The sequence below is a fragment of the Dermacentor silvarum genome, chromosome 2 (genome assembly GCF_013339745.2).
Source record: "Dermacentor silvarum isolate Dsil-2018 chromosome 2, BIME_Dsil_1.4, whole genome shotgun sequence".
Taxonomy (NCBI): Eukaryota; Metazoa; Arthropoda; class Arachnida; order Ixodida; family Ixodidae; genus Dermacentor; species Dermacentor silvarum.
The window spans coordinates 7,162,888-7,187,801 of NC_051155.1; the positions used below are offsets into that span (position 1 = coordinate 7,162,888).

Here is a 24,914-nt window from a genome sequence, read left to right on the forward strand (position 1 = left end):
TATTGCATTCTACATTTAATTCATTAACACTGCTGTAAGCATTCACCATGTGTATTGTTGATGCAGACTATTAAAGTTATTAAACAATAGTTCACAAGTACTACATTTTGGTCTGTCAAACATGAAAAGGGTGATTGTAATTAACAACAGAGTACACGTGTAGCAATTCTCAGTTTCTGTAAGAGATCAGAAAGTAAAAGCTATAATTTCTGAAACAGAGGCAAACTGCAATCGTTATGCCCCAAGTGGGTTACAATTCTCAAAGCACATTTCTGCAATGGCGTTACAGGGTCTAGGTAAGTTTTGCACGTTCTGCCCCAAGACTCTGCGCAGTATGAAAGGTGACAATGAATTAAAGCAAAATACAAAATTCGTAAATTTTCCATCTGAAAGTATTTACGAGCCCTAATTAGTGGGTAGCAACTGGACGCCAATTTAGAGCAGACATATTGAACCTGGTGTTACCACTGTAAATAACTATCTATTGTGACCCCAAGGTATTTACAGTATAGACCACTTATAACGTAAGCGCTTATAGTACAGGACCAGATATAGTGCGGTCTTTTCAGACTCCCGTTAATTTTCCCATAGCATTCCATGTATACATGTATCGCTTATAGTGCAGTTGCGGGAAACGAAATACCGGTTACAGTGCGGCTGCCTGGGAGTACGGAAGTCAGTGGAGATGGCGAATGCTCCCCTCAAACGGGCGCCCCAAGGAGTGCTCGAGGAAGAGAGACGAAGTGGAGAAGAGCACGTGGTGCGAACGAACAGCCAGTGAGGCTGAAACCAGAATCTTGAGTGCGAGTCGTGAAATATCACGGTGCGCATAGCGAGCGAGGGCCACGAAACTGCCAACGCCGGCCAACGCTCTCTTCACGATAACGGCAGTAAACGAAACTTCAGGGAGCGGGCGGCGCTGGCACGGCACGGTGAAGGGCGCACACGGAGACCGTGGAATGTAAGGGAGGATGGCGGCAGGGAAGCGGATTCGCCTCGGCAACTCCGCCGCTTCGGTGGCTCCCCTCGCCCTCCCTTGTAGCTCGCTCACTTTCGACTGTCACCATGCGCGGCCGCCGCCGTGCAGCAGGCGCCGCCGCTCCAGCTGGCCCGGCGCCAGCTCCCCGAAGTTTCGTTTTCTGCTGTTATTGGGAAGCGGGCGTTTGCCAGCATGGGCAGTTTCGTTGGCCGGCCTGGGACAGCGCCGCTGCTTCCCTCTGCGCCGTAGCCGCAGCGTGCAAGGTCAACACGTGACTAGAAAGTAGAGGAAGCGCATAAAGGAGAAAGGAGGGTTCGCTGCCATTTTCTACGCGTGGCTACGGTAGCGTGGCTGAGACATCGGCACGTACACGCATGTTCAGGCGCAACGCAGAATCGGCGACATTGCCATTTGAGAGAGGGTGAAATTTCCGCCGCGTTTTTTTTTTTTTCTTCCTTTTGTTTGCGCACGCCATTGAGGGGTCTCTCCTAAGCTTTTACTCTATGGCGGTGTCGGAGCAATGCCAGTAGGAGGTGCCGCCGTGTGATTTAGTTCGAATTAACGAGATTCGACTGTAAATTGAATGCAAACGTTCTAGCCGCATTCCTCGACTGTCGCATACGCGTGGCGGCTCGGTGCACATGTGTTGCATATGTGCGGGCCTTGAAAATTGTTGCTTTGGTTATAGTGCGATACCGCTTATAGTGCGGATATTCGCGACTCCGGCGACTTACGTTATAAGTGGTCTACACTGTAAATGGCAGTACCTGATCTATGACAGATCCATTGAATAATTAACATAATTTGTCTAAATTTTTACCGAGGGTAGAACATGATGCATTTAGTCTTTGTGGTGTTAATAGTTGGTGGTTATTTTTGAGTCACCTTGCGATTTTTTCTAATTCTTTGTTCACTCTAATTTCGAGGTTGGCAGGAGCATCAGCAGTAACTACAATGCACATGTCATCAGCATACGTCAGTATGTTAGAAGATCCTAAAATGTATGGTAATTTATTTACATCTAGACTAAAAAGTAGTGGTCCAAGAACCAAACTCTGTGTGTAAAAAGTGCTTTGAGGACATGATACTAATCATTGCAAAAAGCCATTGGCGATTCAGAAGTGCTTCCATAAAAACTGTTATGACCTTATTTCTGAAGCAGTAGATTGAGGTAAATTCTATAAAAAGCTTTTTTGAGGTCTTAAAAAATAACACCTTCTGACTGGTTGTCAATAAATCTGGAATTAATTAACTAAGCAAGAGTTATAACAGTGGTAGAAATAGAGGGGTGTGGTCTGAAACCATCTTGTTCATTGCAAAGCAGGTTGTTCTTCAAAATAAACTTTAAAAAAAGGGGGAAATGGCTTTTTATAATCATCATTAACAACACCAAGGTCAGATAATAGGTCTGCAATTTGAAGGATTTGAGCGATCATCTGCTTTATATATAGGAACCACCTTAGCAATCTTCTGGCTAGACACTGTCACTACTTGATTGAGTGGTTTAGCAGGTGACAGAATTGGTCCGACAAGAAAAATTTTTTTTGATAAGCCTAGAAATAGTAAAAAGATCACTAATTCAACCCTCGTTTTTTGGAAAATCGGATAATTTGGACTCGTCCCCTGGTCCCGGCAGGTATATGCATTATTTAGTGACTTCAAACTCTCATTCATGAGGATGTACTTGGCCTCACACCGGTTAATTCAGAGTGTGGCGAGGGTGGAGCGCTGTAAATGTGCGACGCAAATGAGCAAGAGCGGCATCCAACCGAAATAAAGCGACGGAATCGCTACAGTCATCAGCGGAAACGATCGTACGGGAACAACAGGCACGCCGGAATGTCTCATGCCTACTCGTGCCTTCATAGCCTTTATTCTTGCATTTACCGCTGCGCATGACACTGTGAATTAATAATATTTGGGGGCGATTGAATAGTAGCATACTATGATCATCATATTTGCTATATTTGGAATTCGTATTCTCACTGCCCATTTCTGTAGTCTTAGCTTGGCATGACGAAATGAATCTAACATTTGGTTGGCCACGCTTTTTCATTTAATGCATATTTCACTGCTAAAAGAAATGAAGAGTGCAAGATATGAGACAATATTGGTTACAGTGAAGCAAATCTTTCTTCGATCACAACTCAGTTTGTGTATTTTTGTTGGCAAAAAAAATGTCAAGAACTCGGACAGAGCTACTTCAGATGGCATATCCTGGATGCACGCGTGTTGAGGCTAACACTCAGTTTGTGTATTTTTGTTGGCAAAAAAAATGTCAAGAACTCGGACAGAGCTACTTCAGATGGCATATCCTGGATGCATGCGTGTTGTGGCTAACAGCTCGTTTTGGCTAACCCTCAGCCAGCAAGCCCATGTGCTGGTCCTGTCGCATATTAACAATGGTGCATTGAGTGATTGTAATTTGCCATTGTTCATGTGCCATTGACTGGTTCGACAAGCCGCCAACGGGTGATTGAAATCAACAGAAGGCTCTTCGATGACCTTTCAGAGACACCACACTTGCGTTTGTTTCACGCAGACCCGATTGTGATTATTATTAGTAGTAGTACAGTAGAACCCCATTAATACGATCCCATTTCATACAATTTCCCAACGCCAATGTTCGCAATCGAGAACACAAGAAATTATCCAATACAGTTATGCTTCTTTTTTACCGATGAAGATGTTCATGAAAAACACAATCTTCTGGTACCAACGTTCAATACATCACCAAACTGTGATTGTACGATGTGTTTTCCAGCTGCTAGATCCCGTGTGAACAAGAAAGGGCACGAAGCATGCGCAATCAAGAGCAGTAAGTACCTGCCGAGGCAGTTCAGCGATGTGTTACTGTTATGGCAGTCAGTCTCTTGGAATGACTGATGATGACGCACAGATTCGAAGGGAGCAAGCTATTGCAGCATGTAGCCTCAGTTCTTGCGTCGTCACTCCTGCCACAACTATTTGATCACTCAATCCTGCGGTTGTGCTCCAGCAAACAGTGTTGCTCGTGAAACCACATTCTGAAGCACTTTTCACGCCTTGAGGTACGTCATCCTTCTGGTGTCCTCTGTTAGCAAGTTTGCAGACTCTTCTGGCAAGCGTCACTTAGTTCACACTCATGCCTACATTGAGGAGCCGCTTTGCGCATTGATAGCACATCATTTGCTCTGCTCATGCTCATGAAAGCGAGAAGATCACAAAACACACCTTTTGTGCAGCGCCCCCACAAAAAAAAAAAAAACGGCGGCAACTGTGAATTCAGGCAGCTAGCTTTTCTGTATTGCACTCGGCGGGATGCGGCAGGCTGCTTGAGAGGGCAGGTAATCTAGTGGCTGTGGTTTTGTGAAATTGTATGGTAGTTTTTGTCCTAATGCGAAATGGTATGATTCTTTTGTGCTTGAATGATCCTTGTAGCTGCGTACATCTACTTTTCCTGCCCTCTTGTGATCACTGCTCGGGTTTCTCTCTCCAGCACACACTGACTGGCCACAGTCGCAAAGTTCTGGCGGCCAAGTTTCTGGGCGACACAGGGCGAGTGGCATCGGGCAGCCACGATCGCACCCTCAAGATCTGGGACCTCCGCAGCCGAGCCTGTGAGTTGTGTCCTTCTCACCTAAGGTTGGGGGCACTGTGCCGTCAGCTGCTCCCTTTCAGGCCACTGGATGCATTGCAGCTGAAACATTGCACTGCTGTACACTAGCGTCGGCTTTACGCCATTCAGGGCCACATTTTTTTCTTCTTTTTGCATATTCTTCAGAGTGACCTTTGCAGAAGAATAAGCAAATAATTTTTGACGTGACAACAAAGCGACGAAATTTTTTTTAATGTGTGCGATATCATTTGGGGTCCATTGTTCCCTGCATGAATAAACTAGCCTACTTATTTTTTTAAGTCTAACAAAATTCACACAACTTATTTTTATGTCTTAAATAGGTTTGACACAACTAGGGCCCGTATTTTGTAATCTTCTATTTCATTTTCCATATTTATCATGTGGTGCGCTGAGGGTCTAATCACAGCCAGGATGGCGGTACGGCAGCCTCTGAGCTACATCCGAGCCATGGGGCAGAAGAACAGAATGTGAACTGTACGTTAATCCACTGCGGTGGCTCAGTGGCTAAGGCGTTGCACTGTTGAGCACGAGGTCGCGGGATCGAATCCTGGCCGTGTGCTTGCGTTGTAGTGCACGTTAAAGAACCCCGGGTAGGTCAAAATTAATTCAGAGCCCACCACTACGGCGAGCCTCATAATCGGAACTACTGTTGGCACGTAAAAAACAAAGACACTATATCGTTAGAGCATACGGCCCCAGGGACGCGTGGCCATGGCAAAAGCGAGGCATACCATGTGAGAGTGCCCACAAGCAAACTCGGTGGTGGCCTGTAGGAGAGGCATGCGGGCGAGCATATCGTGGTAACACATAGCGTGATGACAAGCAAGACAGAAATCACTTTTTTCCAACGCTCACAACTCGAAACAACACGCACAAAAATGCCAATTATTAAGTCCACAAGCACGCACATCAACACGCTGCAGTCAAGCACAGGCAGCCACGATGGTGCAAAGCGGGAAATCAGGTTTAGCGGAAGCCTAGGAAAGTTTCAGCACCTTCAGAGCAATGCTAGGCGGCACTTCATTCCTAAAAGGTGCGTTCAGACGTTTCGTCGCCGCTGTACATGTATGGCTGTGACCGCTTGTTCATTTTATTTATTGCCAGGTTACTGCGCTCCAGTCTCTGATAAGCTTTAGCTCGGGGTTAACTCCGAAGCCGGATGCTATTCAGATATGTGTATAACACACAAACACTTTTGTGAAACAACCTCTGGACCAATTTGAATTAAAGTCGTTTCATTTGACAGAGAAAGTTAAATTCTAGCGACTGTCGGAAGTGGGTTTTTTATTTAGCAGTCACAGCAAACAGTAGTTTCGTTTTGACTTGGTACACGCATCAACGGCGTGCCTTCAAAACTGTGTATTTGCCATCCATTATTGTGTCAGTAGCTATTGCAGTTTCGTCTGCAGTTGTTGCACCAAATGGTAGTTTCGTTTTGACTCAGTGTATGCGGCGGGCCTTCAGAACCACAAGGATTGCCGACCATGATCACATCAATAGTGGCCGCAGTTTTGTCAGCAGCGGTTGCGGCAAGCAGTTTTGGTTTGACTCGGTGCAAAGCATTTCAGGATGAAGAGCACCGGCTACATCGTGATGTACGAACGATCTCTTGGCGACCAGGAACGCGATCTTGTACGCGTTCCAAAATGGAACGGAGGCGGTCCGTTCCATCGAGCTGCACACGATTGGTCAATTTGAAATGTGAGCCGCACACGATTGGTCAATTTGAACCGTGACGATCAAATTGACCAATCGTGTGCGGCTCGATGGAACGGACTGCCTCCGTTCCATTTTGGAACGCGTACAAGATCGCACCCCAGCTCACCGGCGAAAAAATAACCGGGTTGTACGGCGGATGGAGAAGCATGTCTCAGATCAAGCGCAGCCATGCTGCGAAGAAAGTCACGAGGCATTCGCTGCTGCCAGAGCCACTCAGTCAGAAGATGATGAGAATTGTAGCTTCCGCACTGTTTTTGTGCAGAATAGAATATGGAGTTGCTCATTCATGTTCATGAATGAGCACATACTCATTCAAGCGTGTTAACGTAGTAAGCATTTGTTTATTGCTTTCTTGATACCCTCAGTGATTCGACATTTGGTTAATTCGCTCATTCTTTTAGGCCTGTGAAATCTGGATTAATGAGGTTTTACTGTAATTATACTTCATAGTGGTTTAGCATACATTAGTTTTGTTCGCTTTAGATGTACAGTGGAATCTCGATGATACGAATCTCACGGGGTCACGAAAAAAATTCGTATTAGCCGCAATTCGTATCATCGAAACACGATTAAAACTAGCTAAATTAAAGAGTCGAGAGGTGAACTCACTCAGGCACACGTACGTAAAGAGCATTTACAGTATAGACCACTTATAACGTAACCGTTAATAGTGCAGAACTGGCTACAACGCGGCCTTTTCCGACTCCCGTTCACCCTCCCATAGAAGTCCTTGTATACGCATACCGCTTACAGTGCAGCCGCGTCAGACGAAATTGCGGCTTCCGCGGGAAAATCTCGCCGACAAGGGCGGTAGCGAGCACGAGGTGCGCCCACCGATGGGAGAGGAGATCAATGAGGGCGATGCGGAGGAGGAGCATGAGATGTGGAGCACGAGTCCAAGGGCGATAAAGTCGTCACCGCGCGCCGTATATGCGAGTGAAAGCGCGCAGGGGACGCGCGCCTTCACGGACAGCGAACGCACAGCGGAGAGCAAACGCGACTTCCGTTGCGCGAAAGGCCGTGGGGGTATGGGAGGGAGGGGGGGCGACGCTGTGCTGCGGCGCCAAATGCGTATCTTGCAACCGAGCGCAAGGGTAACTGGCGACACAATCTCCCCACGCGAAAGGAGCAAAGGAGGAAGGTAGCGCGGGAGCGAGGGAGTGGGGGGGGGGGGGGGGCTCCTACTTTGTCAGCAAATGCGTTCTTGTACTTTGCGCCTGTGCCGGCTGTCGGTGTTGTCGCGCGCACCGTATCTTGAAAGCGATCTCCACACGGCTCTGACCTTTGTATGCGCTGTGCTTACGCCGCTCAGTTTCCGTTGAAGCGATAGACCGCACGAACCTTCGCTTGCTGTGGCGGCCGCGCTTCCCCACGCGCGGCCGCCGCAGCGAGTGCAGAGACAAAAAGAAAAGCACAAGAGCAATAAAAGTGCCACCGCTTCAAACTCCTCGCGCCCAGTCGCGGCTTCCGCGCTGTCCGGCGCCGCGTCCGCGCCTCTGCACCAAAAGAGAAAGGGAAAACGCGCGTGGCCGCGCGCTGTTCTCTTTCGCGGCCGTCAGTGGGGCGGTGTTTATTCGTATCAAACGAAGCGGGTCGAAAATCGATTCGTAACACCCATTCTCTAGCACGTTGCAAAGTAATGGGGCTCGGCCGGGACCTCAGAAAAATTCGTATCATTCGGAAATTCGTATTAGCCGTGATCGTATCATCGAAATTCCACTGTAACATTAGGTGCAGTTTACAGAATGGTAACATATTTTCATTGCTGAGTTGCAGAGGCATGATAGTTTTTTTTTTTTTTAATATTGTGATATTCAACAATTTTTTTTAAAACATTGACGGCATAAATCAGCATTTCACTTCCAACAGTCACTAGACTAACTTTTTTTCTTTTAGATGCGACCTAATACTGCACCTGATAAAATTACTGCAACTGCACCTAATAAAATTCGGTGCAGTTGTTACCGAGACAAATGATTTCTCTGCTGTCATGTGTTCAGATAGGAGCCCCTCAGCTAGAGGTTCCTAGGAGTGGGTAAAAATGCATGCATTAAATGGGCCTTGAACCATCCCTCAGGATTGGTGAAAAAAAAGCACATTCTGCAGTCAGCGTTTGCTCCTGTGAGTACCTCACCCAAATGTTGCATTCGTGCGTGGCGCATGAAGCTCATTACTGGAGCTCTAAGTCACCTTTTTTCTCAAACACTCTCTTTTCAACAGAGGCATTCTCACCTTTTCGAGGCTGCCGGCAAATGTCCTTTGACGTCAATGGGCAGATTCCCATAGAGTGCTGTCATTGGCTGTTAGTTGACATTAGTCAAGAAGCGTGTTTGGATCAGTGGGCTTCTTCCTGCTTTTACTGTGTGTATTTATTAATGCAGTTTACTAAACCGGCTGAAGTAAGCAAAGATCTGCGTTCCAAATTTCGATAAGAATTATCTACTTTCGGAAGAAGCCAACTATCATATGCCCACACTCAGCTGTGCCCGCCCACATAGGAATGAAACGTTGGCCACGGTGCTTATGGATGTTGTAGACGTCGGGTCTAGCAAATTTCGATTAGTTTTAAGCACTCAGCTAGCCTGTAACCATGTGTAACTTAAGGTCAGACCGCACGTACACTTGGCAGCGCACACTCACTCCTGGGTGCTCCTGGCTTGGAAAACATCGCTTCGTAGGGAGCCATTGATAGCACTTCAAAATGCGCGATTTGGATGTCGCTACTATTCATCGGTCAAGCTGGTGCAGGACAAAGCTGGTCCGCACCATGTAGCGTGGCCATACTAAAGCACCTTCATGATGTTTTCCACTGACCAGTTGTGGGGTCTCACACGTGCTCTTGGGACAAAGGAACGACAACACAGTAGTGCAAACAATCAAAAGGGCATTTATTGCACCTTTCATACAGTAATACACACTAGCTGAATTACCTACTATGCATAGAACATTCACATGGGCGCGTAACAAGTCAAGGAAGTCCGACTCACCGTGACCGGATAGCGAGTGAATATGTTCGCCCCATGCTATGACACGGCAGTCGTTCACGTGTACGGTCACGCGAACGGTGGCATGCTCGAACAATCCGTGTTCATCCATACCGGTGCCCTGCTCCTAGCCACGCGAGACGGTCTCGCGAAGCATGGATCGGCACACGCGCGGGACATCCGCATCGCTCACCGACCCCAACCCGAAGAGGAACATCCTTCTCCCTTTTGCGCCCCCGTAACCCCCCGCCGTCAGGTGGCGTTAGCAGCGCAACACTAGCGCCATCTCTCGTAATACGCTGCAACTCCGCCGCCGCCGCCGGATTACAGGAGACGGGAGCCATGCGGGGAAAACAACATCAGGGGACAGTGTGAGAGTCGTGAATCCCCACACAGTTCAAAAGAGCATCGATCAAGGCGCGTTAGGCCAGACTGGAGCAGATGAGTGTGAGCATGCACTCCAGCCCTGTCGTCCGCACTATACCTGGCCACTACAGTTCATGTAGCTGCATCTGCTGCTAGCATAGATACTGCGGCTGCCGCAGGATGCAATGACAAGCTCATTCACTGACTGACAACCACATGCTCCAATTGCTCTCTGTTGGTGACATGGGTCCAGGTAGAGTGTACTACTACACTGGAATACTACTCCGTAGCCTTCGCAGTGCAAGGTATTGAAGAAGGAGTGGAAACACTCTTCAAAGGGGATCTTCGATTGCCAATAACTCCACTTCTACTGAACGCATAGAAGTACTTTTGATGCGTTAGCATTCTTAGGATACTTCACACTTTTCAGGGCTGTTTATGTATTTATTTATGTCTATGTATTTGTCTATGTATGTTTGTGTCTACATATGTTTGTGCCTAACTGGTTTCCCGCATTTATGGGTCACTGGGAGATCGTGGACGAACGGGTAATGCATCGGGCTGCTGTGCTGAGCTAATATAGTTTGAAACCAACCATAACACTAACATGGGTCGAGGAGTATGCAATTTGTATGCACAAGCCAAGATGGATCACTCTAGACGCTGGACTGGGTAGGTACCGCTGTTCAGCGAAATTCTTTGACGTCGATTTGGAGCAATGGGGATGTAGCGCGAACCGATCGCGCTACATCTGTCGCCCTAAGGCGAGTATACGCTAGTACACAGTAAGCTATCCACGATACCTGCATGGGTCACGTAACATACAATGGCATACAACGTCAGTCCTGGGGCCACCAAGGACATGTTGCTGCAATTTATGTCAACGCACCTAACAGGTTACAGCAAGACTGCCTTCATACCTTGCTACAATGCTTGCAAACGCGACATGCCGCTTGCCATCTGCAGGGCCTTCAACATCGACCTATCGAAGCCTCAAAACGCGTGTTTTTCGCAGTACATGAGGGAGGCTTCTGACTCCGAGCATGCCTCTCAACATGGTGGCGTGGTCGACCACATCTTTGTCCGCGGAATAACACACATTAGACCTCACCCGTGCATCATACTTCTCTATCCACCGCCTTCTGCTCGTCGCTATCGGAGACAAACGAGAAGACCGTGCACGGCTGTCTACTAGTGCTTTCAAACTGATACACATTCTGTCCTAAACTCTACAAATTTATAGAACAAACATGTAATTTATGTTGTGGGAAATGGCTCGATCCTGTGGGAAACGGCTCGATCCCGCAGTCCACGCCAGCAGGATCCAGTCTCGGCCGGCCTCACCCAAGGGCGCCCAGCCACAGCTCGCGCATCCCTCGCACCACTGCTCGCGAGTCCCTCAATGTATGTTCAAATACCCATTATTGTATGTAAAAATGTCCCTTTATGTCCTGTATGTGGTTTAGTAAGCAACTAAGCCACATAAATAAACAAATATTCAGCAGTTCAATGCAACTCTGTCTCTCTCTCGTTAATTCCACCATCACAAATGTTTGCAGGCCATGCATTTCGGAGGCCACGCACAGCATTCATGACGGCGGTGCTAAATAACGCCGAGTGTTCTTCTGAAGCATGAAGGCGGACTCCTGCTGCAGTGCATACTCCATACATAACTTGTTTCGATGGCGCCAATATGTTGTGTCACTATATTGAATCAATGCTCACGCATTACCGTCAACAGTCATCATGACATAAGGTCTGTCGCAATATTTGTTGCAAAGTATTTCGTAAATAGTCAATTTTAACTTCAAATGCATTTCTCGACTTCAATAAAAAGTATTTCTAGGCCCCTTGACATGCGTACGTTAAATACTTACAGATACACAGCAACAAGATGCATCACCCAGACACCAAAAATATCATAACGAGGAAAAGAAAATGTAGGCCACAAGGAAGAAAAGCGAAGCACATTGACATGCATGCTTGTTTATTTTTATCCAGTGACCGCATTTCACCGGCTAACAAATGTTAAAGGTTATCGCTCAGCGCAAGGCGTGCCTTTCTGTATCAAAAGTTTCTTGAATGTTATCGATGGTTCTGTAGCAGCATCGACGTCGAAGAGGATGAGGAGAACAGTGGCTGGCTAGGGACAGGCCATTGCCTAAGAAAACGAAGCGGGCGTGTGGCACAAGTCATGAGCGGCCCCGCGTGCAAGGCTCCTGGGAGATTCCTGCCGCCGAGAGGAATGCCCGTCAGCTGGAGCCTTCTATTCAGTAAAAAATATACTCCTGTTTATTGTGGCTCGTCGTTATCACTGATCTTGCACGCCACAAGGTTGGTGACCATGGACAGCGGACATGGCTGACGACAACCGCAACGCTTACAATGATCAGCGCTGAGCCACCACCTCGGATAGCAGCGATCAAACAACTCCTGCACCACAGCGTGACGTGGCTGCACCTTCGCTGAGGTTACCCCAGTACTAGTCAGCGGACCCCCAACTCTGGAGTGCTGAAGTAAACAGCCAGTTCGCCGTAACGCGAGTCACGTCGCAGACTCAAAAATTCTACCATCTCGTATCCTCGCTGCCGCCCGAGACTGCCACCGAGTTTCGCAACCTGATCCTTCAACCCCCGGCGACAGACCCTTTCGACATTCTTACGAGCGAACTCGTTAAACGCACGACAATGTCGGAACAGTGACTGCTGCAGCAGCTTCTCCAAACTAAAGAGCTCGGGGATCGCAAACCTTCGCAGCTCCTGTGTCACTTTCAGCAGCTCCTTGGAGACAAGGCAACCGTCTTTGATCAAGATTTGCTTCGAGAACTGTTACTACAGTTAAACCTGCTTATAACGAACCTCCATATAACGAATTCCTGGATATAACGAAGTTTTTCGATTCCCCGCCGTTACTCCATAGAAGCACATGTATTTGAGACCTCTACGTAACGAAGTGGCAGCAGGAGACCCCCTCGATATAACGAAATTTGCCCTCCAACCACCTAGAGATTTCGCCGTAAATTTTCTCATTTTTGCGCGAGCAGCAACCGGAAGCACCTTCTCTGCCGCGATAGAATGCGAAGCGAGCGCACGTGTACGAGGCGGCCCTGCATCCCTCGACCCGGCGATCTTGCCGCCGCGGGCGTGACCTTTCCCCCTCCCTTCATTCAAATCTGATCCTGCCGCTTGCTGCAGCTGGCCTAGCCTGCCAAGCCGGCACTCTCTCCTTTTCCAGCTGATGTTGCCGACGCGCTGGAACACGCTGTGGCACATCAGACTCGATGAGCGCGGACACACGCTGTCAAACGCTGGCGGCGTGTGGAAGCGCCGCTGGAGACGCGAGCGAAGTGACCTTCGTGCTGATGTCTATCGCTTCAACGCAAACTGAGCGCCGAGAACACACAGCACGCAGAAAGCTACGAGCCGCCGACGCACCTACACTGCTAGACTCTGCCCCAGCGCAGATCGCTTTCAAGATACGGCCGGCGCGACCGCGCGCCGCCCCGCTATCCCTCCCCCCTCGCTCCCTCGCCGGTGCCTCGAGCGCAACGGAAGAAGGCGCGCTTCCTCCCTGCTTTCCTTGCGCGCGCGAGATTGAGACGCGGTCGTCGGCTCCCCTCGCACGTTTTCACTCGCACATACAGCATACGGCGCGCGGCGACTGCGTTATCGCCCTTGGACTTTAGGGTACGGCCACGCTAGCGGCAAAAACACGCAGTTAAAACGCGCGTCAGAAACGCGAGGCAACGCGTCATGCCGCGCGCGGCAAAAGCGCCAGGAATCGGGGGTCTTGCGGCGTGCCGCGCGAAATGAGTTCTGCGGCGAATGCCGCATGCCGCGAGATGAAGAACCAATCAAGAGCGAGGAGGGTGACGTCACGAAGCCATCACAACCGGAACGCCGCCGGTCCGCGCCGGTTTTTCAATCGACGATCGTCCATAGAGTAAGATCCTTGTATGTTACTCTATGGATCGTCGTCTCTCGCATGAAACAACGAGCGCTCGCGGTGTTGCTCACCCGTTCGGAGAGCGCGGGAGATCATATCGCGCTGCCGCGCGGCGAGACACGCGTGCCACGGTGGCCTCACGGCAAGGCCGCTCGCTGCATGACGCGCGTGTTTTTTGCCGCTAGCGTGGCCGTACCCTTATATACGGAATATCTATGCGCCAAAACCAATTTTAGGGCCACAACGCGTCATGGACACCATCTTTATATAGCAAATACCTGCTCTCAAGGGCCATACTTTTGCTGGCAGAAACCGAAAATACGTCATAGTTGTCGCCCCCGGCACTGCCATCGTCAAGCCACCAAGCCAAGCGACATGAAAAGTCAAAATGGCCGCTCGGGCCGGCGCGGGGGGGCAGTTCGCAACGTATGATGCGGGAACGGTCCCACAGTGGCGACGCAACAGCGGGGTTACCAATGCATTGAGTTGTATGGGAGCTGTGCCGGGACCGGTCGAAAACGACGTAACAGCCGGGAAAACGCAGCCCCCGGGAACGTAACAGCGAGGTTCTACTGTAACACTCTACGACGCCATCGTGACGCTCGCTCTTCGTTTCCGATGCCTCGCGCTTGTGCGAAACGACACGCGTCCACACATCCGGTACCTGGTGTGACATTCCGAGGATGAGTGCGTCGACGAAAACGGAAAACGGGTGCGCGTTACAATTGAGGGCGCGCTAGAATCGAGTAAATACGGTAAACGTTTATTTTTAGAATTTTCGTGCCGAACCTGCATATAACGAAATCCTCTTTATAACGAAGTTTTTCAGGAATTTGTCAATTTCGTTATATCCAGGTTTAACTGTACAATGTTTGCCCACCTCCGTCCGCACGGTGCTGGTGACCGCTAGCAGTTTGCCCATGTCCCAGCTAGCACAACTTGCCAACTCCGTCATGGACGCATGAAGTCTCACGGTTTCACTAGTGTAACATTCCGATGCATCCACTATGCAACCCTCGCCCTCCCTGCACTGCTTGCAGGATGAATTCCGCGAGGAGATCTACAAACTGTCAGACCAGATCTCGCCGCTTTATCTACTCGACAGCGCTCTTCGTCGCATGATCACTCCTTCTCGCGCAGCCGCTCACCATCATTATCACGGCAAGGCGAGTGCTTTTGCCATCGTACCTTCGGTAACGCAGCACGCAAGTGCACGGCACCCTGTAGTTTTCAGGGAAACTCCCCGTCGCACCACTAGAAGTGGCGAGTGGTGCTCGGGCCGAATTCTGCCGCTTATTCTTCGTGGCTGACATAACCACAGGCCAGCATTTTCTCGTGGATACTGGTGCGGAGGTCAGTGTCATTCCATCCTCAGCTGTGCTTCGCAAGCGCAAATCAAGACTACAAGCTGCCAATAAGACCCCATTGCAACCTATGGGGAACAAGCACTGTCCCTTAACATCGTGCTCCGCAGGACATTCCGATGGATTATTCTAATTGCTGATGTTGCCTACCCCATCTTGGGTGCAGATGTCCTGCACCGCTACCATCTCTTAGTTGATATGCACCGCAAACGCCTCGTCGATGCTACGACACACCTTTCGGTGCTTGGTATAGCCTCGCGAGGGCCACTTCCGGCGGTCAACAGAGCTTTGCCGAAGTCAGTCTACATGAAACGTCTTGAGCAATTCCCATCACTTTTTCGACCAGCCAACTCCCTTTTGCCAGTCAAACATGACGTCACTCACCATATCATTATAATCAGCCCGCCCGTTCATGCTTGAGCTCGTTGCTTACCACCTGATTGCTGCAAGATCGCACGCAGTGAGTTTGAACACATGCTCGAACTCGGGATCGTGCAGCATTTCTTAAGCCCTTACGCATCTCTACTGCACATGGTGCTAAGGGTGTCGCCTGGAGACTGGCGGCCGTGCGGAGACTACCGTATACTCAACAACACTACTGTTCCAGACCGTTACCCCCTTCCGCACATTGCGGATTTCTCTGCACCACATTCCTGTGGAACCAGCAGATATTCCCTAGATGGCGATCATTACGCCATTTGGACTTTTCGAGTACGTGTGCATGCCCTTTGGCCTCCGCAATGCTGCACAAACTTTTGAACGATTCATCGACACAGTGACAAGAAGATTGCCTTTCTGTTTCACATACATCGACGATTGGCTTGTATTTAGTCACGACACAGAACGCCACATCCAACATCTGGGCCAACTCTGTCATTGCCTCACCGAATACAGCCTTATCATCAACAGGGCAAAGTGTGAATTGGGCGCGCCCAAGTTGGACTTCATCGGTCACCGTTGTGGGGATTGAGGGATGCTCCAGCGCCATTGCGCGGGCTTCACCTGTTCTACCGTCCTTCACCTCTCCCTGCACGCGTCCCCTAACCGGTTCCCGTGGTGGCACTGCACACGCGGCGGTTGGCGGTGAGGGCGGGGTGCTGACGTCACGGCGGCCACGTTTCGGCTGCTAGCGGCGGAGCATGGCTCTCTCTTCTCTCCGGGACCAGCGCACGGTACGTTCATGCTTTCCTCTCGTCCCCCGACACCTTTGTGACTAGGACTGGAGCTCGCGCATGGTGCCTTTGCCAGTGCAGGGAGCGCGTACTATGTGCTGATCCTTTTCCTGATGCTGAGCCGACGAGCGGTGCCATAGTGTGCGCGAGGTCGTACCACGCTGAGCCACACTTGCCGAAAGCCTAAGCTGAAGGATATTGCCCGAGCTCTCGCGAGGTGACCCATTGGTTATCGCCAGAGCAAGTAGCATAGCCGCCGGGACTTTTCCTAGCGGCGTGTCCCAGCTTGAGCCCGTGCTCTCGCAGCGACGTGCTATAGGCGCCTGTTATAGTATTTTCGCCCTGGTGCGGGACCCCTTTGGCTCCCCGCCGCACGGGCGTGTGTGCAGTGCTGGTGCCGACGGATTCAGTAAACAGTTTTCGTCAACTCAGGGCTTTACTTTGTTTTTACGTGCGTCGCTCGGTAGCCCCTTGCGGCCTCTGAGCTCGCGCGCAAGCGGTGCTGGAGGCGACGGCTGACGCGGCCCTGTGGCTCGCTAAGCTCGAACCCGCGGTGGTTGGTCTCCTGTGAGACACCAAGAACCCACACCGTGTCGACAAGGATGGCATCCGTCCCTTGCCGTTAAAAGTCCAGGCCATACAAGATTTTCCTCAGCCATCTTCCATCCACAAACAGCGTGAGTTTCTTAGCCTCATGAATTTCTACAACCGCTTTATCCCTAACTGCGCCGCTTTTCTCCGGCCTTTAACGGACATACTCCAGGGCAACAAATCCAAAACAACTGAACTCACCAGGACCCCAGAAGCACTAGCCGCTTTGGTACCATCAAGACCAAGCTGTCTCGGGAAACCCTTCTCGTCCATCCAAACCAGGAGCTCCACCTTTTGTCATGACCAATGCATCCGATGCTACTGTTGGAGCAGTGCTACTACAGTTCGCGAATAATGTCTGGTAGTCGCTTGCCTTCTTTTCTCGGAAGCTCTCATCCACTGAGACACGCTACAGCACATTCGGAAGAGAACTCCTTGGAATGTACATGGCTGTACGTCACTTCAGACACTTCCTGGAGGGTTGAGAGTTCCACATTAAGACAGGCCACAAACCTTTGACCTTTGCCGTTCGGTCGAATTCTACTAAATTTTCATCACGGGAAACCCGCCATCTTGCCTTCATCGCAGAATTCACGACGAACATACAGCTTGTGCACGGAAAGGACAATGCCGCAGCGAATGTGCCCTCACGCTGTGCCTCTTCCATTACTACGACCAACAACCCGGTTAGCATCGACTTCTCCAAACTTGCTGTCCAGCAACAAGATGACACAGAGGTAATTGCGCTTCGTGAAAAGCCCGGTGCTTTACATCTGCGTATGACCACTTTTCACCATGTCTCCATGGGCACCCCACGTCCAGTCGTTCCACTCAACGTCCGCTGCACTGTTTTTGATGCCCTTCATAAACTATTTCACCCTGGAATGCGGTTACACAACATCTGGTTACACAACATTTCGTCTGGCCAGGCATCACCAAGGTTTTACGAGCCTGGGTGCATGGTTGTCTGGTACACCAACAATCTAAAGTTCACCGACACACAAGAGCACCTTTCGGCTCGTTTACACCACTATCCGAATGATTAGACAAGGTACGCATTGACATTTTGGGGCCATGGCCACCATCAAACAGGAACACCTACCTCCTAACCTGCATAGATCGCTTTACCCGATGGCCACAGGCTTTTCCTCTGCCTGACATCCGTACTGAAACCAACGCAAACGCATTCATCGCAGGCTGGGTTTTGCGACACAGCATACCATCTCCTATTAAAACCCATAGAGGATGCCAGTTTGAATCGGCTCTATTCAATAACCTGCTGATACCTCCTGGGCACTTCTCACGTACGCGCCATGGCATATCACCCCATCGCCAATGGTCTTGTTGAACGTTTTCACCGCTTCATCAAGACCTCGCTCAGAGCGCAGCCTGATGCCTCTCACTGGTCCACATCACTACCACTGATTATGCTGACTCTTCGGGCTATACTGAAGTAGGGTCTGCGCTGTACTCGACGAGGGTGGCGATGTGGGCTTGTTGGTCGGTCATCATGGAATGGTGTTTGGAATGATTTTTGGAGCACCCACTACGGCCTTCCAGGGGAATTCCTCCACCCTTCCATTTCATCACCATGTCCCTGACCCTACCGACTACATCAACAGGCTGCGAGCTTCATTCCAAACACTTCGTGCTTCTGAACCACACTGCCAGCTCCGTACGGCATCGCATATTCCCCCAGAGCTGGCGACGTCCTCCTACGCTTTTGTCTGCCGTGACTCAGTACGGAAACCCCTGCAACGCCCTTACAACGGTCCATACCGCGTCATCCATCATGCCGACAAACTTTTCACCACGGACTTGGACAGCAGACAGGACACTGTCTCTATCAATTGCCTCAAACCCGCCCTGGTTGAGGACCCACCTCCTCAGTCGTAGGATAAACCCATTAGTCACGAGCCGGTTGGTTCTCGCCAGTCATCAAACACACTTCAGCTCCCAACGCCCCGACCCAAACTCCTCAAAGTATTGTTCCGGCTCCCTGCACGGCTCCATCACTAGAGGGGGGGGGGGGCCTCCTGTAGCAGCATCGACGTCAAAGAGGATGACAAGAATGGCGGCTGGCTAGGAACAAACCATTGCCTAAAAAAGCGAAGCAGGCGCGTGGCTCATGTCACAAGCAGCCCGTGCGAGGCTCCTGGGAGATTGCTGCCACTGAGAGGAATGCCCATCAGCCAGAGCCTTCTCTTCAGTAAAAATATGCTCCTGCTTATTGTCGCTCGTCGCCATCACTGATTTTGCATGCCACAGTTCTATCTATTACCTATGTTGTTGTCGACCCTTGGGTAATCAAATTCTGTGCGCAACACGAATGCTAGTGTACAACCTAGAACTTACGTGAGCACCAGCGATTATGCTGGAAGGATCATTGTGCCATGTATAAATATCCCACATGTCTGATCTGCACATCAGTGATCGCCGATCGATGCACATTCGACGATCGATGCACATTCGACGATCGATGCACATTCGATGATCGCCGCATATACTCACTGCTACTGTTGGGCTTGAATGTCAGTTGTTTATTGGGCACAAGTTCGCCCAATAAAGAGTTAGTTTGTGATTCACAGTTTTCACTACTGTGTTCTTCAACGTCACGTTTTGGTGTTGTCTCAAACACGCCACATTACATAGGCATTGCATCCAGGAAAAACAAGGAAATAGCAGAACAGAGATAAAAAGATGTGCAATACATATCGGCTTGAAACAACCGGGGGGGTAAAAATTGCTGCAGAACCCATCTAATAATGACTGTCAACGGTAATGTGTTAGCATTGAACCAATGTAGCGACACAATGTATTGCCACCATTGAAACGAGTTATGTAGGAGGCGTGTTCTGCAACGGGGTTCCTCTTTCGTGTTTCCTAAGAACACTGGGCACCACCTAGCACCGCCGCCAATGCGAACCCTCCACCTGGCCTCCAAAATGCATGGTGCGCTGGTGCGTGCAAATGCTGAGAAATGCATCATGCAGCAACCGGGGCTCCTTCCTTGCGCTTCTTTCTGGACATACTGCTCTATCTAGTGGCCCTGCCGAGAAGTCCGCACATGTCTCTAGATATTAGAAGCGCGGCGCGCCTGTGCCTGTGAATGTTGAGAATTGTTCCCTCACTTGCTGCACACTCAGTGGCAGTGACTCAAGCTGGCCAGAGGTTCATTGAAGAGTAGCACATATCCATTGCATTAATGGTGCAGCTCGCTAAAGCGTTGGCGGTAAAGACGTTCATTAAAAAGTGCCACTTACCCAGTGCATTTGTGGCTCAGCCTGCTAAAGCATCGGTTTGCTGTCCTTGACAGGGTGCGTATAGGTCCTTGAAATCCTTGAAAACCCTTGAAATTGAAAAGTGCATTTTAAAGCGCCTTGAAAGTCCTGGAATTTTTTTTTCCTTCCTTGAAAATTCTTGAATTTCGTGAGCAATTCACTCTGATATTGACATTGCGGCCTCCTTTCTTTGGTAGGATTCATAATGTAAAAAAAAGTGAGGCGTGCAGACACGGACACAAGAGAAGTGGACAACACAAACGCCGTTTGTGTTGTCCATTTCTCTTCTCTTCTGTCCATATCTGCATGCCTTACCTTTTTTGCATTATGAATCCTTACCAACTACCGTAAAATTCCGAGCAAGCGCCGTCTCCCCTCAAGCAAGTCGAAATTACCGGCAAAGTTAGGGAGGCGCTATCCCAGAATGGCACCAAAATTCAAGATGGCAACGACGAAATTTTCTCGCCAAAAAAAAAAAAAAGCACAGTGGGAATGGCATTAAAATTTTATTGAACATGAACTTTATTAAGCCAAAGATTTGTTAGTGGTGTTTATCAAAACCAAAACCACCGAAAAAACTACAGAAAGAGCGTATCGAACTGCACCGACTCGTCACCGCGACCAGCGATACGAACATTGGTTATGCAGCATCTATTCCAGGCAAAATTATGTCCGCTAGAGTAAAGTGATGCGTAATGTTCTCTTTATTAATAACCATGTCCACGGTGAAATGTTTAGCACTAATGAGAGTTCCGATACAAGTCAAGCTCAGCTGCAGTGCATGGCTACCGATGGCGGACAGCGAACCGCGGCTCGGCCATGCTCGCATTGCAGCTAGTGGCACCGCAAATATCAGCATGTTTTCTTCATCGTGTGAAATTGTTGCGAGGAGAGGGTAAAGCGGCAACAACGGTAACAAAACATTGCTGCTTGGGAGCGTCAGCGGTTCGTTCTGAAGCGCCGTCTGCTACAGATTCAAAGTGAACTGGAAAAGGCCTAGCGACGATATCGGTGGCGAGTGATTAGCAGCGGTGAAGCTGCCGGCGATGCCAAAGTGTAGCCGCGACCACTCCTCTGTTGCAAAGTGCTCACGTCGCTGTGCCGCAGGGAAATCCTCTGTGCCGTGTGAAAGGCAGATCTCGCCGGCGGCCGGCGGTCCGTGGACTACAGACCGCCAGCCGCAGTTCGCCCCGATGCGCATGGGCGCCCACTGGGGCGCCTAAAGTTCCTAGGAAACAATATCTAGGGACTTTAGGGGCGCCGGGTGCGACCATGATTCGATGAAATGGCTCATCGGGGCACCCCTATGCGCACCGGTGCGATTTGCCGAATTTGCCTTTATTTTCGTGGACTGGATGTGGCAGGCCAGTGTTGGTGCAGCGCGGGGGGGGGGCTTTTGGAACGGCGCGGAAATTTGAAATTGGCAGTGAAGTTAGGGGGGGGGGGGCTCTTGCACGGGTGGGGGCGCTTGCTCTGAATTTTACGGTAGCTCAGCTTTCTGTCGTCCTAAGCTTTCTGGGGTAGATCGGCATTGATCTGACAAACTCCCCATTTCCGAAACAATAGGCCGGCGCGAGCGCACATGGTTCTGTTTTGTAGAACTGCGCGGAAAAAATAACAGGCTTCATCGCGTCAAACCGTGAACGGAGCAAGAGACACTTCGGTGCTGGCTCGTCTGGCAGTGTTTACGATGCTTTCCTCATCCTATCGTTCGTTTCACTCCTCGCCCGTCGGTCTGCCTTGTCCCACTTTCCCTCTTGTGTGCGAGGTGAAGCTAAAGAGAACTTTACTACTGATGCTCTGTGCCTTTGTTAATGTAACCAGCAGTGTAACGAATATCCATTATCGTTGTACTACCATCGGCACTGAAACTAAAACAAAAAATACCTTACCTTGTACTGCCAGATACCAAAAGTACCAGTCCTAATTACAGCATCTGACGCTTACAATTGGCTCCCACGCAGTATTCTTATTGATAATTTTTTGTGCAAACATTAACACTACATGGATAGGAGATTCTTGTTGAACTGCTGGCCACATTGGCAGGAGTCCAATCAGTATCCTGTTGTGTCTATACAATGCATTGCATTTTGTATGTGGTATCTACTGTTTGGTGCACGTGTATTGTGTTGTGACTGACGCCTGTGCACAACGGGAGTTTCAAGGTGAACTTGCGTCTTTGAAGGTCAGCAGGATCATCTGAGAAACACTGGAATAATGCCCAGGAAGTGCAAATTTCAAACCAGGTGGCTTAGCAACAACAGCTACAAGAGCTGGGTTGTGCCGGACACGATGGATCCGCACTGAGCCACGTGTAAACCATGCGGAAAAACGTCTGACATTGCAGCAGTGGGTGAGTTGGCTCTCAAGAGCCACACGAAGAGTGCGAAGCACAGTGGCGCAATGAAGGCGGTGGCAGCAAGCACGGTACTAAACTACCTTGCCCCGAGGACAGACGAATGGCGTGCTAGCACAAGCGAAAGACCCACCCGCGCGGTTTCATCGCAGGTGATGGATATAGATGGTTCTTACCTTGCCCCGAGGACAGACGAATGGCGTGCTAGCACAAGCAAAAGACCCACCCGCGCGGTTTCATCACAGGTGATGGATATAGATGGTTCTTGTAAGACCTATGAGATGGTCACAGACGCTGAAATCTTGTGGACTCTGAAGGTGGTTACCAGCCATTATTCATACAGGTTATCGTGACAAACCGCTGATCTGTTCAGACGCATGTTCCCAGATAGCGAGCTGGCAAAAGCTTTTTCCTGCAGAGAAAAATGCTCTTACATAGCGTGCCACAGGCTTAGACCCTTTTTTCAAGCAACTTTGCAGCGGGAGATTGAAAACTTGGAATGCTACGTCGTGCTTTTCGACGAATCTGGGAACGAGTTTCTGTGCTGAAAACAAATGGACGTACATGTGAGGTGCTGGAATTCCTCGCACAATGTCGCAACAAGATATCTCTCATCAGTCTTCATGGGGCATGCGACCGCTGAAGACATCCAGGAAAAGTTGCTAAAGGCCCTTGAACCTTTACCACTTCGAAAGATTGTCCAAATTTCAATGGATGGACCAAATGTTAACCTAAAGTTATTTAGGTCCTTGCAAGCAGAAGCGTGAGAACTACCAAGTGCAGTGTATTGATCTAGTCTGGGCACTTGTGGCCTGCACACAGTTCATAATGCTTATAGGGCAGGTGTTGTGGCCAGTAAATGGAGACTTGATGTCCTGCTGTCAAGTCTGAGCATGCTCTTTGACAACTCCCCAGCGCAAAGAGAAGATTTTACAGCGATAACAGGGCAGAGCACATTTCCACTGAAGTTTGTAGGGCATCGCTAGGTAGAGAATGTCAGTGTGATAGTAAGGGCACTTCTTTGGAGCGACATCAGAAAATACATATAAGCAGCAAAGAGTAGGAATGTGACCCTACCAAGGTGCGCGTCTTTCAAGAACTTGTGCGGGTTCCTCCGTGTCACAGACCCCGTGAACAAGGTGCCAACGCCGGACCAAATTCCAAAGCCAACTTTTCAGCTTCCGAAAATAATCCCACGAAAGCAAGGACAATTAGTAATGGGCCCTCTGGTGTGCAGCGAATGCCGGTTGCTGTCCAAAGACCGAGTCAGAGCCCAGAGTTGTCAACACAACAAAATATATTCTTCACACCAGGCAGTTACACACACACACTTGCACCCTTAGGCTAGACACATCACAATACAATTCAAATACAAAACACAGGAAAATAATTAACGACAAGCACTAAGAGACCAACACGTAAAGCACAAAATGAATAGGAACACTAAGTGTCCAATCGTATTCACCCGTGCTGGTCTTGAGCAGGACGATCTCGGCGTAGCTCAAGGCAAATCTCAAAGAAGAAACTTCTTCCGGAAATGCAGACCTATCGATGAACTCGTCGACTAGCTTGCCGGGGAAGTCCCCTTTTTCCACAGGCGGTCAGTCTCCACGTTACATCTCTTCACCGGAGCAGGTCTGATCCCCCTTCTGATTCCCGCATGACGTTTTTATAGCTGCCACAGGCGTTCTCAAACCTTCCTATTGGAGTGTCGATCCCATAGCATGGCCAAAGCCTGGGAATCTTCTAGTCAATTCTCGCATCTTCGACCGCCGCCGTCGGAGCGTTGTCGATGGGTGGTGGTGACTCTCTGTAGGCACGTGCTCACACTCTCTTCCTCTCTTGTTATCGTTGCCTTCGCGTGACTTGCAGATGCTTCTAGACTGTCGGTCACGTCAGCTGTTTGATACGTATGCGCTCTCCCCCTCTGCCGAAGCTGCCGCGGGGCCGACATGTTTCTCTCGCTGGCTTGCGTGACACTCGGCGCGCACTTTGATTACGCGCTCTTTTGTGACACTCCATGACCCTCTTGTCTTGACAAAGCTGAACTTTGGCCTAACTGTTGCCATGGCTGTCAGACCCTTCTTGATTGAATATCAAGTAGACAAAGCTGTGGTTTCCTTTCTGGCAAGAGACCTTGTCGGGATAAGGGGGGCATGCCAACGGCCCTCTGCCTCGACACACCGAGCCCCGCAGTTGGCGCATGCCTGCACATCAACCGCGGTCCGGTACAAGCTCGGGGAAACAATAGACGACAACCACGTGTACACTCGGAAAGCATTGATTACGACTGCAACTAACACGTCAAGCAGGCCAGCTAGCTATAGTTGACATCGCTGAGGGTTCCCTCGAAGAGAATAATACACTAGGCAAAGAAGGGCTTCGGACTTACCAACTGGGGAATATGGGTGGCCACGGTGATTGCCGCGGCAAGAACGCGGTTGACTAACCACGTGCGGGAATACGGGAGTGACGGCGGAGACTTCTGCTATCGCCGCTTGCTGGAGACCAAAGAGACCCGGGTGATGTCAGCGGCAT

The 24,914-nt window shown here is 49.9% G+C and overlaps 1 protein-coding gene across 5 annotated transcripts in view; it reads left to right on the plus strand.

Annotated features, from left to right (window-relative positions):
• LOC119441296 (autophagy-related protein 16-1) overlaps nucleotides 1-24,914 on the plus strand; it is a 445,594-nt gene that overhangs the window by 183,273 nt on the left and 237,407 nt on the right. For all 5 annotated transcript variants that reach the window (XR_007465397.1, XM_049661133.1, XM_049661132.1 and 2 more), the window contains one exon: nucleotides 4,458-4,578. Coding sequence is in view for 4 of the 5 variants with exons in the window: in XM_049661133.1 (XP_049517090.1) it covers nucleotides 4,458-4,578 (121 nt within the window). In the remaining variant the exon portion in view is untranslated. The remainder of the gene's footprint in view (nucleotides 1-4,457; nucleotides 4,579-24,914) is intronic.